The sequence below is a fragment of the Oratosquilla oratoria genome, chromosome 2 (assembly GCF_046742065.1).
Source record: "Oratosquilla oratoria isolate Oo_2021 chromosome 2, ASM4674206v1, whole genome shotgun sequence".
In the NCBI taxonomy this organism is placed as follows: domain Eukaryota; kingdom Metazoa; phylum Arthropoda; class Malacostraca; order Stomatopoda; family Squillidae; genus Oratosquilla; species Oratosquilla oratoria.
The window spans coordinates 55,184,296-55,197,895 of NC_134778.1; the positions used below are offsets into that span (position 1 = coordinate 55,184,296).

General features: G+C 44.7%; 1 protein-coding gene across 2 annotated transcripts in view; it reads left to right on the top strand.

The window, feature by feature from the left end:
* pwn (calcium-binding EGF-like domain-containing protein pawn) overlaps positions 1–13,600 on the top strand; it is an 86,217-nt gene that overhangs the window by 44,700 nt on the left and 27,917 nt on the right. For both annotated transcript variants that reach the window (XM_076208432.1, XM_076208443.1), the window contains exon 2: positions 10,424–13,279. In XM_076208432.1, the coding sequence (XP_076064547.1) occupies positions 10,424–13,279 (2,856 nt within the window). The remainder of the gene's footprint in view (positions 1–10,423; positions 13,280–13,600) is intronic.

The following is a 13,600-nucleotide window of genomic DNA, read 5'->3' on the forward strand; positions in this document are numbered from 1 at the left end:
TTTGGTTACGCATGTGTGCCTGTATGGGCGTGACTCACAGGCGCGGTTTACCTGAGGTATCGAGCCCCGGACCCGGACTTTGTGTAGAACGGTCTCCGGAAACGTCAGAGGACCGAGAAGAGAAAGTGAGCGGGGATTGGGGGAATTCCTCGTGAAGGGAGGAGGAAGATTTGTGGTTGGGGCGTAGGAGCTGTGAGAGATTGTTGGGGAGAGATTAGGAAAATCGAGAAGGTCCTCTTTCAGAAGAAGGTCAGTGTAGGTGTACACAAGTAGATGGTACTTAAACTGTGGAAATAAAGCTGGTTTTCAAGCAAGTGTACATTCTAAGACAACAAAGGTGCCTATCAGAGTAAGGTCATATGAAACGATATATAAATGGGTAGTATTCGAATTTGGGAAGTCTGATTCTCATACATAGGATCATGCTAGAACAAGGCTAGAGAAAGTTGTTATCCGTTTGTCATAACTTGATGGATATTTTCGTTTAATAATACTGGGTAGTTGATGTCCACTTGTCATATTTCACTTAAAAGTCTTCATCATAACTTATCTTTATCGCTCTCATTTCGCCAGAAGTTTTACTTTAATGGCCGAGATATTATCTTTATTCTACAGAAAGTTCCTATCAGGTTAGAATGAATAAATTACAACACCTTATGTCCACAGATTAAAATTGCTACCATTCCTTTAGAAAAGAATTTAAACCCTGATCTCTTCAGAATTGGGGTGTTAAAAGTGAAAGGACTCCGTTTGATAATGACCTAATATTTTTTTTTTACTAAAGCCCTGGGAGCGCTTTTACATGGAACAGGGTTCTTCAAGTCTCAAGCTTACAATTCTGACATGAACGCTACTCGAAGTCTCTCTTCGAAGAAGTCTTTTTTCGAAGTAGTAGAACGAATGCATTGGATAGGTGTTTGCATTACGTCACCGATAACCAGTGTTTTTATCTTTAAGGACACAACAGCTCCAAAGAAGTGGAGTTATAGAGATCGTAAAAGGACACATGGTGTGGAGGGTGATCTTGGAGGACGAGGGAGAGGTTGAGGTGTGAGCTTTCGAGGGGGAGGATAAGACAGCTGTTGTAATGTTGCGTCACTACGTGCCCCACTTCGACCTAACCCCCTCATCCCTTCCCTCTTACCGGCAATAGCTTCCGGAGAGTCGAAAGTGACTCTCTTCAGCCCACCAGGATATACTGACTGAGTAATGCTCACTCGGAAATCCGTCTTCTCTCCCATCCCTTTCTCTTTCTCTCCCTTCACTGAAGCGAGTTTCAACTTCCGGAAGTGGTCTCAGGTCAGGGTCATTCCAAACTCTAAATGACATCAGGTCATTTTTTTATTTAATTGACAAGATGACGTCACAAAGAGGGACGACAGATGTCTTACAGCCAAGCTGCCCCAGGTCACGGTACTGAGACAGAATTGATGTTATGTATGAGCAGAGTCGTTACGTTGTTGCACTTCCTGGCGAGCGCTTTTCACTCACTCACGCACACACACACACACACACACACACACACACACACACACACACACACACACACACACACACACACACACACACACACACACACACACACACACACACACACACACACACACACACACACACAGAGTTGGAACAAGTTAGATAAGAAAGTAGTGTGTGGAAAAACAATACATGAATTTAAAAATAGTTTAGATAAAATGAGATATGAAGACGGGACACCACGAGCATAGCTCCCCTTCCCGTAAAATACAACTAGGTAAATACACACACACACACACACACACACACACACACACACACACACACACACACACACACACACACACACACACACACACACACACACGCTCGGTGGCGGATTGGTAAGGCACTGGCCTCACAAGCCGGAGAACCGGGGTTCGATTCCCCGGCCGGGCGGAGATAAGTTGGGTTTGTCTCCTATCACGTGTAGCCCCTGTTCACCTAACAGTGAGTAGGTACGGGATATTAGTCAAGGAGTTGTGACCTTACTGTCCCGGTGTGTGGTGTGTGAGTGATCAGCGACCTACCCAGAGATCGGCAAATAATGAGCTCTGAGCTCACTGCCGTAGGGTGGTGTCTGGCTTTCTCGAACAGAGGCTGCAGCAGATCCGAGGTGAATACACACACACACACACACACACACACACACACACACACACACACACACACACACACACACACACACACACACACACACACGTACAAATGCGCGCACACACATACACACACACACACACACACACACACACACACACACACACACACACACACACACACACACACACACACGTACAAACGCAACGCACACCCACACCCACACATACACGGTGCGTGTGCTGTGCGTGTCTGTGTATGGGAGAGAGAGAGAGAGAGAGAGAGAGAGAGAGAGAGAGAGAGAGAGCCCACGAACCTTTAGGGAAGAAACTGTGAAGAGGTAAAGACTACCAACCCATTTGTGGGTGTATTTGCTGACGTTTCAATTCCCATCCAGATATCGACGCCGTGAGATGAGTTTATAGTTTGTGGTCACAGCGTTAACTTCACCTCAGGAATTTGTGTCTCAAAATTGTTCTACACAAAGTGTGAGCAAGAAAGTGGAACAAACGACAGTAGAAACAGGAGAAAGTGGGAGAAGTAGGACCCTTTAGACGATAACAAAATTGTGGAGAAAATTGTTGAATTGGCAGTGAAAAGTTTCAAGGTAGATAAGGCACCTGGGGTGGACGGAATTACATGTAAAATGTGGAAAAGAGGGAGAAGAAGTATAACTAACTGGCTGTAAAATGTTCTTAAAATGCAGAGGGAAGGGAGAAGAGCTGGAGAATTGAAAGAAATTGTGTATAGTGTCTACCTGATAGGGAAAAGAGGCGAGGAATAATAAGAATTATAGATATACAAGACTTCTAATTATATTGAGGAATTGTATGTGAGAACCTTTATATAGAAGAAAGGAACCAACGTAAAGAAAGGAGGCGAGGAGGCATAAGAATTCTAGATATACAAGCTTTCTAACCATATTGAGGAGTTGTATGTGAGAACCTTTACACAGAAGAAAGGAGCCAACGCAAAGAGAATTGGATGAGGAACAAAGTGGGTTCAGAAAAGGAAAACGATACATAGTCCATGTGTTTACCACAAGGAAGATAAACAAATAACACTTATTTACCCACTGTTGGAGAATGAGATAAGATGGACAGAAAGTCTGTATATTTCGACCACTATCTGTGGTCCTTTTCAGCAGAAGAGGACCACAGATAGTGGTCGAAATATACAGATTTTCTGTCCATCTTATCTCATTCTCCGACAGTGGGTCAATAAGTCTGATTTTATAAATGTGCCATTACATTATACCTTTCTAATAAACAAATAACTTATAGATGGTGGGAAATTGGTGATGATGTTTATAGGTCTGGAGAAAGTATGAATATATGATCGAATGAACAGGAGAACATTGAGGAAGGTGATTGACATTCATAGGGTGAAAGAAAGACTGACAGAGACTATAAAAACACGTCCGAAGTAAGAGAGGTATGTACGAATGTGTGTGGAGGATAAATGACGCAAGTTGGAGTTTCTCAGGTCACCATGACTCTTCGATAAAAGTATGAATGGAATTATTTTAGAGTTAACGGAAAAGGAAAAATCAGATTGTGGAGGTCTGGAGAATGAGGATTTAACCACGTGATTCTTGTATTGATGGATACCTAGAAAAAATCGCAGGAACTGGTATCTAACTCGGGGAGAAATATGCGAGAGGAGAAAGTTGGGAGTGAATGTCAACAAGGACAAGGGACCGAGAATGGGAAAGTGAGAGGGGGTGACTATTGGAAAGTAAACACTAAAAAGAATTCGAAGAGGAAGAAGTATCTGGATATCTAGGTTGGGTTTGTTTGTGGTGGTAGGAATGGAATTTGAGTTGGGACGTAATCTAACGGTAATAAGACAGGTAACAAGTACACTAAAGGTTATGGCTTGGGAGGAGACTATAAATGGTAGTAAAGATAATGACGGAGTGTAAAGCGCATACGGTGCTACCGTATAGGACTGAACAGTCCATCTCAAAGAAGGTGCCTTTGAGATGGACTGCATGAGTAGTTTCTAAGTAGTTTCGGTAGCTGTCACATACCGAAAACCAAGTATGAAGGATATGTTCAATGAAATAAGGTTTAGTCATACTCCATACAAATTGGCTACTCCTAACTCATGCGTATATTCATGTCTGTGTGCGTGTGCGCGCGTGTATGTACGTGAGCGTGTACGTGCACACGTGAACGCGCGATTATGCATGCGCGTGTACGTGAGTGCGTTCGCGCGCGAGAGAGAGCGAGTGCGTGGTTGTGTGTATTTGTGTGCGTGCATGTATACATGTGCACGTGTGTGAGTGTGAACGTGAAGGGTTGTTCTGCCGTCGTCTCTCCCATGAGGGTAATTACGCGTGAGAAGGAAGGGCGGAGGAAGAAATACAAAGACAGGGAAGGATGGAAGGAAGGCGATAAAGAAAACGGGGAATGCGAGAGAGATAAGTAGAGGGAGGGAGGTAGAAGAAGAGAAAAGAGAGAGAAATTAGATGTAAAAAGAGAGAAGTGAAAGGAACGTTAGGTGAGAAACTCGCGGGAATTTGGAAAGGGAGAGGAAGATAAAGATTACACGTGGGAAGGTAGGCGAAGGAAGAGAGAAAAGAGAGGAAATCAAGGGAGAGTTAGAGGAAGAAAGGGAAGACTTGAGGAAGACTCGAACGCTAAAGAGTGAGAAAGATCGGCAGGGAAGTTGAGGAAAAGGCTGAGGAAGGTAAGGGCGAAGGAAAAATCAGAAAATCATGTCGAAGATGGAATCATACTCATAGAAAATGGAAAGAAACAGCAACACGGAGGTCGAAGATGGAATCATACTCGTAGAAAATGGGAAGAAACAGACACTCGTAGAAAATGGGAAGAAACAGATACTCATAGAAAATGGGGAGAAGCAATAACACAAAGGAGATAAAGGCAGAAGTTGTGACATCGAAAAATAGAAACTTCATCTCGTAACTGAGGAATATGGGAACATTGAGACGTGGGAATGTAACTGAGGGAACAACACAGAAAGTAATTCTTCCACGCCCAAAGGTTCCTTCTAAGTCAGACAAAATCGTCAGGCGTTAACATAAAAAAACAAAAAAAACAAAAAAAAAAACATACTCATAACGTTGAACAAAACCGTCTGATGTTAACCATTATCTTACTAGATTAACCAGTCTTGTACTTTGAAGCTACAACATTCAGAAATGACCAAAGTCTTGAAAGAGCAACGACTTCACGCATTTTATTCTGGTTAACGCAAGGCGATTTTATTCCACCCCATGGGTGGGAGGGGCGTCTCCGTGGCTAAGGGCGGAGGGGACAACAGAGAATACAACGGAAGTGGACGGGGGGGGGAGGGGAGGAGGGGAAGAAAGCAAAGAGCAGGTGAAGGGAACTCAATTGCTTTGCTATCTCGGTAACCCTCTCCCGCTCTTTGTTCCAACATTATGCACAACAGACACGCCTACATCCACACGCCTACATCCGCAGTATATGAACGGATGTATTATACATTCATGCATATAGATGTGGATCTACAGTTTATATGTACATAAAAGTATACATGCACACATACATACAGTATATACATACATATATACATACATGAATACATACATATATACACTTGCACACACACACACACACACACACACACACACACACACACACACACACACACACACACACACACACACACACACACACACACACACACATTTACAGTTGAAGATTATTCGAGCAGAAACACTTGATGCACTTTTCGAGGAAAGGTAAAGGAAGAAATTATTCAAGACCAATTGCGAGCAGATGTGTGTGCATTGAGGGTGGAGGTGGAGGTGGAGGTAGAGGTAGAGATGGAGGGGGTCTTTGAGGAGTTGAGGATGGTGATTGGCCTTCAAGAAAGAGGGCGGTCTCAAGTTCCTCTTCATTGCTCACTGACTAAGAGAAATCAGGCTTGAGGGGTCTCCTTAATGAAGGTGCCGTTGATTTGATGAGACGAGCTTGTGGGTTAATGTTTCCATGAGTATGTTGTTATGAACTTGAGGTTGGCGAAATGTCGGGGGTCGTCATCGGGTGGCACTGTTCCGGGATGCATTTTCCGTAAAACATTAGGCCGCCACAAAAAAAAAAAAAAAAAAAAAAAAAAAAAAATAATAATAATAATAATAAGAAAATAAATAAATAAAGAATATATAAAATAAAATAAATAAATATATGATAAATAAATGAATATAGATAGAATAAATAAATAATTGAATAAATAGATAAATGGCCCTTTGCCAGCCACAGGCTCCTATAAACTGGTATTAAAACAAAGCCTTTAATTTAGTTCACTCAAAATAGTTATCAATATTTTACCAGACAGATGTTCCTCTAAATGGAAAAAATAACCCAAACAAAATAGTTAAGTTTTCCAATATGGGCATTCAACCCTGATAGGGCTAGTTACGCTTTTCCGCAGACATGGTACTATTTGCACTGAAGATGTAATATACGAAAGCGCTCTGCTTCGTTAGTTTCTTTTTTCCAAGTGGTCTACTTTGCAAAAGTGAACACATGTACCCGTATCATTATTAGCATTGTGGTACTATTTGTCTAAAATTTCATTCCAGAAGTATTTTACAAAGGTTGGCTTGAATGGATTAAAGACGGATGGGACGGAAGGAGGGGGCAATAGAAATAGGGAAGAAAGATATAGGCAAAATAAAAAAATGCACATAACACATTGTAAGCAGCTACTCTCCGTTTATATTAATATGTACTACTATTCTACAGTTACTTCTATTCCATTATCTGGTCCTAACCTTTCCTTCGATGTAATGTCGTCGACAATTTCTCATAATTTGGATTTGTTCCATGAACTTTCACCGACTACCGTTGTTGGTAAACACGCAATGTACATGGAACCAACGATTGGTACCTGCCAGTTGTAGTTCTTCTAGAACAATCTAGATCAGTGGTTCTCAACCTATGGTTCAATGAGTCCTTGTGGGTCACAGTGGTTCACAAATAGGACGATGAATCGAAAACTAGTGATAGTTTGTGGATTCACTAGGGTTCTATTAACTAATAATGGGATTTCTAGGAGGATAACGAACAGCATAACATAAGCACAGGGTACATAAGGAAAACGGTTGAGAGCCCCTGATCCAGATGAACGACACAGGGAATTCTCTTTCTGTCGCCCACCTTCAAAGCCTGTCAACACCCTCGACAGCATCTGGAGGGAGGCGTGGCCCGAGGGGCTGGCACTTTCTCTGGAAGGAACAAAAGATATCTATCAGCTTCGGGTCTTTTTTTTTTTCCCTCCGCCATTTTCGCGTGAAGAGAAAAGACGCCCGGCGACTGACGACTGCCTTCTTTCTCTTTCTCCTCGCTCTTCCCGGTGACCGAGAAACAGATTCACAGTAATACAACACTGATAACTTCCCAAAACTTCTTCTGAGAAAAATCTATCGGGAAGGTCTTCGTCTTGACCTTGTTAGGTCTACTGATACAATATACATTAGTGGTTTATAGCAACTCGTTTGATGCCATGCAATTCTCCACCCATGTGACTTGCATTTCATTCATCTTACGGATGAGCTCCTTGATGCTATTGAGCACGGGCGCGCGCGAGCACACACACACACACACACACACACACACACACACACACACACACACACACACACACACACACACACACACACACACACACACACACACACACTTCTTCATATGCAAGCTATATCAACGCGTCCATGGTTTAAAGATAATCCATTTCCTTCACTCTCTTTTCCGTGTCTTTTAAATATTTTTGTCTTTTCTGTTCTTGTCGAAATCGTGAGGGCATCTCGAGAAGTTTCAGAACCTAAGACCAAACGCCGTAACAAAGACCTGGGCAGAGTTCCCTGAAAGCATAAGGCTGCTAATCTACACCTTTTTAGGTTCTGAAAATGCTTTAAAGAATGCAGCTACAAGTCCTTTGTGAACACCGTGAATTTGCTGAGGCCAACGAGAGCCAATTTTATTCAACTAAGGGGCGGAAACCCGACCTGAAGGTTGTCTTCATCAATCAAAAGCTATTGTTAGGCAGAGGTTCCGCCCTTGCACGAAATAAAGATCACCTAACGTCTGCTGCAACATAGGCTGTACAGTGCGGCACTGTATCTATTTATTCTATCTATTATTATTTATATTATTATTGTTTTTATTTATTTATTCATTTATTTATTTATTTATCATTATTATATATATTTGTTCGTATCCGACCTAGTTATGGACCAAAAGGTCTCCTGTCGGCATGCTCCTCCTTTGTAATCCTTTGTAGAGTTAACTTTGTGGTTTCTTTAAAGATGCTTCGAAAGACTTCCATATTCGTTGCCATTTTTTTAAGTTAATTCTCATTATAGAGGTTCCCTTTTGGGCTTGAATATTAGCCATTAAGTAAAATAAGCACGTGCTCAAGGCACGGTGCCGGTTTTATAACAGATCGTGGTGTAAGTACTGCAATTGAACCAGGGGTCACAAAAAGTAGACTCACAATTAAAATTTATAATAAAATACATATACAAGAATGTTAATTATAATAATATTTGACTATATTATTCCATTGAGGAGGTTTATTATTGTTTTTAATTTGAATTAGATATATGTGGAGGCACCATTATCTATTTAATGCCTAGGGTTTCTAGAGGTCTTGATCCGTTACTGATTCTCCAATTCATGTACGCTGTCATAACCATATACTGTAGTTCTTTCTGTTCCTTTGGAAAAGACTGAGAGAGTAATTGTGTTAGATGGTTGGATTTATGCGTACAATCCTCTAACGCATCGTTTCTCAGCCAAGGTTCCCCGGAACCCTAAGGTTCCTCAAAAGGTTCCTATGGGTTCCGCGAGGACAAGTGAGATAAGCTAATGCACTTTTGATTTTTTTTATTTAATTTCATATACGTAATATAATTAAACACGCACGACATATTCTTGGTTATTGTAATAATGTAACATAGACATCATCCTATTATTACGGTGAAAATAAAATGAGAAAGATATTGTATATTTTTTTTTTTTTTTTTTTGCGTAGGGATTCCTTGAGACATGCAATTTATTCTAAAGGTTACGCAAGAGTAAAAAGGCTGAAAAACGCTGTGTTAGATGGTTGGATTTGTGTGTACAATCCTCTAACGCAACGTTTGTTATCCTGGATTCGGACTGGGACCAGTATATTTCTTCTTAACTTTACCTGTATTTGTCACACTATTTCACAAATGGGAAGCTGACAACCGGTGACTGATCTCCTATTCCTACCACTTTCATTCAGTGACACAGAAAGAGTCTCGTGGCGTAGTGGTTAGAGTTTTCGCCTGCCACTACGGCGGTCCGGGTTCGAATCCCGTACAGGGCTGAAATAATTTCAGTATCGCTGCGCTGCAGGTTGTTACTCCAACTCTCGTGGGCGGGGAGCTAGGTGTGTGTGTGCGTGTAAGGTCAGTATACCCATAGATCGGTCATATACGAGCTCTGAGCTCTCTTCCGGGAGGGAAATAGCTGTCGATCACGATTTCAGCACGTGGTCCAAAGACTACGGTGAATCACACTGATACAGCAGATAGAGTAGTTCTAAGTTCCTTCCCAGAGAAATCCATTGGAGGTTCCCAGGATAGTTGCCAGCCTCTGTGGGGCTGCGGTATATCACTTAGCGAAACTCGAAGCAACAGTTGGTTACTCCATCATCCTAGATGACTTGTGTTCATTTTTGTGGTGCGTGTTTTTGCCCAAGAAGCACAGAAATCTAATTTATCCCATTATCGTCTAGTAGGTTAGTGTTACTAATACAGATACACGTGTGTAGACATCTGGCCTGTTTTGTTACAAGCATGAGATATGCAAATTGTTTTCACTCCACAGACGTTTGTAGCTAAGATAATGTATCATTAACAAATTACAATTATCTCTTTAGAAACTAACATGAAATATGAGGCTTCACTTAAATGCAGGGCGTTGGCAGTGTGTAAAAAACGTGCATTACCAGGCTCTTATAGGTTCCTCTTCGCTACGAAGTAGGTTGCCATGGTAACGTAAAGAACAGACTCTTGGCGGAGCCAGAGAGCCAGAACGACAGGAAAAGTACTTACGGCAACAGAAAGGATTACTTTTCCATAACCTTGCGTATCTTCCCACGAAGTAGATTATTCAATCCCCGGCCCTGGCATAACAGTCCCCGTTACTTTGAATGACACCTCAATTTGCCTAATAAGCCAGTTTGTACTCCAAGGGATGACATCCTGCCTTCAGCATCACTCCCACCATTACCTGTGTTGAGATTTGGTGTTTAAGAAATTCTTTTCTCTCTTCCTCTTTCGCAGAGAAACGGCGGGAAACGACGGGAGCCACGGCAGGTGGCCACTCCTTGGACGGGCACAACAGCACCAAACCAAGAAATGACGTCATCAGTAGTAGCGGTGACGTCATCAGCAGTAGCGGTGACGTCATCAGCAGTAGCGGTGACGTCATCAGTAGTAGCAGTGACGTCATCAGTAGTGATGTTATTAACAGTAGCAGTGACGCCATCTTTAGTGGAGGCGACGCTATCACCCCTAGTAGCACTCAGGAGGACGATGTGTCCAGTGGTAGTGACGTCACGGTGACCGAAGAGGCCGTCGATCTCATGGAGGCGGAAACGACCGATTCTGTCGCGGTGCCCAGTGTCGACGTCGAAACTGACGACTTCGTGACGTCGAGAGAGACCTCTGCCGGTGCTGTGACTACAAGTGCGAGTTCCTTTAGTGACGATGTCGATAGTGTCGTAGTGTCTAGTGATATAACGGATGACCTTGTGACGACGAGCAGAACTTCTTACGGTGATGATGCTGACAGTCTTGATAATATCCTAGTGACGACAATCCGTGATGTAGATTATAGTGAAGTCGATAGTGATGGCGACGACAGCTTAATGACGATACTGAATGATACAGTTTACAGAAACCAGGTTGAAAACTTTATAACCACATCTAGTACTGAAGTTGATAGTGATAGTGGTAACTATGATGAATCTGGAACCGGTGATACAGATAACAGTGAAGGAACGGTGAGACGTGAAGAAGCCGGCAATGAAGACGTGACGACGACAACGACGACGACGACGACGACCATCGTCTCTCGTGACGACGCTGACAGCACCGTGGCTGAAGTCGAGAGTGCCGCCGGTGCAACGATGGGGAAAGAGGATGGCGAAAGTACAGAGAGGACGAACAGTAATGTCGACAGTGATGTCATAACGACTGAGAACCTTGCGGACCCTTTGGGAACGAAAGTGCTGGCCTCGAGTGTGACACCCGAAGAGTCTGCCGAGCCCACCATCACGAAAACTTCGATGGAGGGCGCCTTTGCGTCCCGAACTCCGGAAAGTAAAATCCAATCGCATTTCGAGAGTTCCGTGAGTGTCAGTGGTCAAGAGAGACACTTCGATGAGGAGGAGGAAGAGTTTGTCGAAGAGAAAAGGGAGTTCGACAACTCGCTCACTGACGAGGAACATGTGAAGCATTCAGTCGCAGAGTTCGAGGAGCTCTTCGCCAGCTTGGCCGCTTCCTCGGACCCCCACCAACAACCCGAGGATTTGCAGACGATAACGCCTACGGCAACAGAAAGCGAGGCTTTACCAACTGCTCAAGTTCTGTCAACCGCCCAGGTCTTGTCGTCTGACGGCCACGACGAAGAAGACTACGATCTCATCATCGAGACTTTGGTCAGTACGACCCTACTGAAGGAGAATCCCTTCGGGGAAACCGCTAAACCACGAATCAGTCGTCGCGTCCAAAGGACGATCTCGGTCCCGCCGTCCCTCTCCACCCTCACGTCTATCGATTCCTTGTCGTCCTCCGACCGCCGGAAGTCTCATCGAAGGTCGGACGGAAATCCGAACATCGACGACATCATCCACGGGATCATGGAGCTTCTGGGAGGCAACGTCAAAGTGGCAGCTTCTGGCTCGGTGAACACCCGACTCACGACATTCGGGAACGCACGACCCGTCTCGAGCAGCCGGATCAACCACAGGGGTCCCCCGAGGATCACGCAGCATCCTTTGGGTCCATTCCATTCGCATCTGTTGTCGAGTACGCCCCTGAGGCGGCCACCTGTCTCCCGCCTACCTCCGCCCTTCCCCGCCGGAAGGCCTGTTCCCAGCGGCAGGCCTTCGATGGTTCTCAACACGAGACCGCCCTTCCTGGCGCCCCTCCCGCCCTCCATAGCCAGCCGACCTAGGCCTCCTCTGCAGAGACCTTACGTGACTGGTATTCCTATACCGGAAAGTATCGTTCCTATACCCGGCGAAGAAGATCTACCGGAATCAACGGATTTTCTTTCCCCGCCTACGACTGAGATCTCTTCGGGAGAAGGTGACGAAGAAAAGCCCCAGGACTCGATGGCTGAAGCATCTTCCGTAGCTCTCCTCCCGTCCTCGGGAAGCTCTGGAAGCGCCAATTCTCCAACCTCAGCATCAAGCGTGACCCAAGACTCTGCCTCGCTTTCCCTCACGACGGATCTCTTTGCCTCAACAGTGACTGATTTGTCCTCCCTCAGCTCCTCTTCTTTATCTTCCTCTCCCTCCTCCTCTTCCTCCTCCACCCCTGTTCTTTCCGACATTGCGTCGCCTTCTTCCACGTCTCCAGAAAGCTCGACCAGGACTACAACCACAGAAAATCCCAAAGATCCTGAACTGGCCAGTGAAGACCTCGACGATGTCGCCGTCATCTCAGGCACCTCCTTGTACCCTTCGTCAGACGCCACTCTCCTCCCTCCTGTTCCGTCCCCTGTTCCAGTGAACGCAACTCGAAGTGACTCGACACCTCCATTCCATACTTCGACACCCACACTTCCGATCGTGGATACCGCAACTCTTCCAGGCAGAGAGTCTGCCTCTACACGTACTCCTCCTCTGGAACCTGTTCCATCTCTTCCTCCTCCGGGGGTTTCCAGGACCCACAGGCCGCCCGTCGCTACCTCCCCGATCTCAGGGCGCCCGGGAGTAGTCATCGACGATTCTGGGTATCGCCCGGGTCACGTGATCACGGGGTCGCCTGTCACGTATGGGGGAAACCGCGGCGACATTTTCGACGTCACTGTGTCTGTCCAGCAAAACTACGGAGGGGCTGTGGCCTCGGTTCCAGTAGGACCCCGGCCTCATAGGCCCCCGCCAGCTGGACATCCCTACGTGGAACCAGGTGAGAAGCAGTTCCCTTCAACAGGCTAAAACCTTACGATTTTATTCAGCTGTTGGATGAACCCTAGACTGAAGGTGATCTTCCGTAGGTTCAAGCCTCCCTTCATATCAGGAAACACACCTCAGCTAATTAAAATCCTTTGGCATTAGCAACAAAACGTGTCCCGAGGGTTAACGTTTTCTGTGCTGCTTTTGTAGTCAAATACTGTAGATCAGTGGGTCCCAAACTTTTTTCTGTCATTTCCCCCCTGCACCCAGTTCAACCATCCAGATTTCCCACTTCATGTGTATGAAGGAAAGAGTAGTTAAACCACACTGTGAC